The sequence below is a fragment of the Salvia hispanica genome, chromosome 3, assembly GCF_023119035.1.
Source record: "Salvia hispanica cultivar TCC Black 2014 chromosome 3, UniMelb_Shisp_WGS_1.0, whole genome shotgun sequence".
Classification (NCBI taxonomy): Eukaryota; Viridiplantae; Streptophyta; class Magnoliopsida; order Lamiales; family Lamiaceae; genus Salvia; species Salvia hispanica.
In genome coordinates this window covers 12,812,041-12,815,371 of record NC_062967.1, presented here as the reverse complement: position 1 = coordinate 12,815,371, position 3,331 = coordinate 12,812,041, and the positions used below count along the sequence as shown (strand labels likewise).

The 3,331-nt window shown below is 34.8% G+C and overlaps 1 protein-coding gene across 1 annotated transcript; it reads left to right on the top strand.

Annotated features, from left to right (window-relative positions):
• The first annotated feature begins 1,816 nt into the window (after positions 1–1,816).
• LOC125209307 lies at positions 1,817–2,731 on the top strand. The gene has a single exon (XM_048108907.1). The coding sequence runs from the start codon at positions 1,817–1,819 to the stop codon at positions 2,729–2,731; it is 915 nt and encodes a 304-aa protein (XP_047964864.1).
• The last annotated feature ends 600 nt before the right edge of the window (positions 2,732–3,331 follow it).

Here is a 3,331-nt window from a genome sequence, read left to right as displayed (position 1 = left end):
AATTAAAAAATTATTAATCTTTAATTTTTAGTTATTTTTGTTGATTAAAAATATTATACTTTAATTTTATTAATTAAAAAATACTAATTAATTTTTTATGATTTTTAAGAAAATATTATGCTTAGATTTTATTAAAAATTAATTTTTTTAATTATTTAATTTTATTATATAGATTTAATATTACTATACTTTAATTTTATAATTTTAATTAAGAAAATAATTATTTTAATTTGGTAAGTTTTTATTTTATCGTGTAATATCATGTTTAAATCGTATAATAACATCATGTTTTAGTCGTTATCGTGTCTTGTCAAGCTAACTTATTATCATTAACAGAGAGTTGACTTTTTTTTGGGTACACGATAAGAACCCGATGATTTCGGATTGGGTTGAATTGGGTAGGGATACGATCGGATTGGGTCGATAATGGATTGACCACATAACGACCCAACCCGCACGATTTGACATCCCTAAGTTACAGTATTAGCATCAAATAGGCCATAGATTTGTTTTTTTAAAATATGATGATTAGTAGGAGTACTAAGTAATAGTAGTTCTTTATATGTAATATGATATAATGACTATCTTACTAATTAAATGGATGATAAATGTTTTACTAGGTTGCACTTAATCATCATTATATAGGGTAGATCATTTGACAGCATAGTAATTCCAAGCATGTGACGTCCTCATTATATGCATATTTATATGCAACATGTAACGTACTCCCTCCATGATTAAATATCTTATATTTGACCGGCACGAATTTTAAAATAATTATTTAATTTTATAAAATGAAGTGAGTAGAAAAAATTAATGAAACGTGAAACTTATTTTTATACATTGATTTTACAAAAAAAATATGAGTAGAATGAATTAGTGGAATGTAAAGTCCACTTATCAATATAGAAAAAGTGAAATGAAACACTTTGGCGGGCGAACGAAATAAAAAGAGAAAAATGATTTATTTCTATTTTTGGTAAAGAAGTAGTAATAATACACTTCTCTACTTTTATTCTCTCTTATTCTATTCCCTATCATACTTTATTCTTCCTCCAATTAACACACTATATATTTCTTTCTAAATGTATATCTCGCGGAGACTATTTTTCATAATCAAAGAAAATAATAAAATAAAGATAAATGTACTTCCATTTTAAAACAACGAATTATTTTTGTTGGAATACATTTATCTATGCTGACGTGCAGGGTAGCTATGAGTGAATGCTCATGTAAAGGTGATTATTCAACACATTATAAAGGTAGTGGACGTAAAAGTGAAGAAGCATTAATAACCAAATGAGCGAGGTGGCATCGCTACTGTCTATCACCAATCATCCTTAATATTTGCCAATTTCAGAGTTGATCACCACTTATAGAGAAAAAGTAATCCATCGCGTGAGAGGATGGCAGAAAATCCAGAGATACATGAGGAAACCGTGCTTTCATCCGATCTCAGTGGCGCCATCCGTGCTTTCATCCGATCTCAGTGGCGCGTGCTGCACAGAGTGCCAGCACACGTGCGACCGGGACAAGAAATACGTATACGAGCCAGCAATGGTTCCCCTTGGCCCATACCACAGCAAGGAGCATCCACAGTCGCACCTGGTGGAGCCACTCAAGAACCAGCTACTAGATATGGATTGCATGGGTGCTGATCACAAAAGCTTCCTTCTGAGCATGATCAGTGAGCGAATAGACGAAATCAGACATTTCTACGGAATTGGCTGAAATGATGCTACGCGACGCCTGCTTTGTCAAATTCTATATGAAACCTCAACTAACTCAATTTGTCCTTGTTCGTCATTGCCTTGGGATGGGCGGAGATTTGTTCATGGTACGCGATTCGTTTATGCTAGAGAATCAGATTCCATTATGGCTCATCTCCTTAATATACCCTGATTACAAATCATTGCTGTGTTGCTACTTGAGTGGCATTGTTTTTGGGGATCAAAGGATGCAAACACTCCCATGGGAAAATGGAGTGGGAAGAGAGCCTACTCACTTATTTGAAGCTTTGATTTGCGCCTACCTCAGCCCCCATGAGACCCAAAAAAATTCAACTACACCTACTAACTCTTTACGGGTTTTCAAGAAATATATTCCGTTTTTCATGAGATATATTCAAGCAAAGGAAAAGAAGAGTAGATCAAGAACTACATGGAAAATGATAAACAATTCGTTTCGTTCGGCAACGGATCTGAAAGCAAAGGGTGTTCATTTTCGTCGGAGTTCAAATTGCCTGACGGACATCAAGTTCTTTTCCTTTGCTTTCTACGCTGAACTACACCTTCCTTTCTCCTACATTACCTACAATAGCATGGTATTCTTCTCTAATGCTATTGCACTCGAGATGTCGCCAGAGGCAGGATATTCAACGTACGGTATGACGACTTACTTTACTTTCATGAAAACGCTAATCCACAATGTTAATGATATAAAGGTGCTGAGAGAGAAAGGCGTACTGTACAGTCTGTTGGCTACCGATGAAGATGTAGTTGCATTGTTTAAAAGTATCGACACTTTTGGATTTGCAATCGAAGACTATTTTACTGATGTGAAGGAGAGAATTGAGGATCACTGCAACAGCAAATGTAGGACATGGATGGCCGAACTCATCAACACCAAATTTAAGAGCCCATGGACTGTGATGGCTCTAGCCGCTGCTTCTTTTCTGCTATGCCTCACTTTTCTGCAAACTTACTACACCATTAATCCTGCAACAAATTAACCACCGCTACTAGATTCCATTTTCTGCTTTATCTATGTCTTTTTCCGGTTACTATGTTGGAAGCAAGTTACTACTTTACTATCATCTGTTCTCATTTCTATAGTACTCTTAAAGATGGTAATCGAGAGAGGCGAGATTCATAGAATAAGACATAGTTGAGAGATCTTTGGGAGTAAAAGATGTTTTATTTTTTCTTTTTTGATGATTTACATTGTAGTTCAACACCTCATTATATAGGTGAGAATATAGACTATCTATGGAAAATACAATTAATTGTAATCAATCTATTTTAGGACAATAATACAATCAATTATTCTCCAATTATTCTTCCAATCTTTTCTCCTTTTGATATGATTTGATCAATCTTTTCTCCTTTTCATATGCTTTGACACTCCCCCTCCAGTTGAGCAATGGTATCTCCAATGCTTAACTTGCTCAATATCTCCTTGAAGACCTTTGGGTGAACTGCTTTGGTCAATATGTCTGCAAGCTGTTCTTCAGATCGGACAAAAGGGAATTCAATAATTCCTCCTTCTAGTTTTTCTTTGATGAAGTGCCGATCAACTTCCACATGCTTCGTTCTGTCGTGTTGTACTGGAT

Coding starts and splice junctions, on each gene's coding strand:
- LOC125209307 (XM_048108907.1), top strand. CDS start 1,817: ATGGGCGGAGATTTGTTCATGGTACGCGATTCGTTTATGCTAGAGAAT.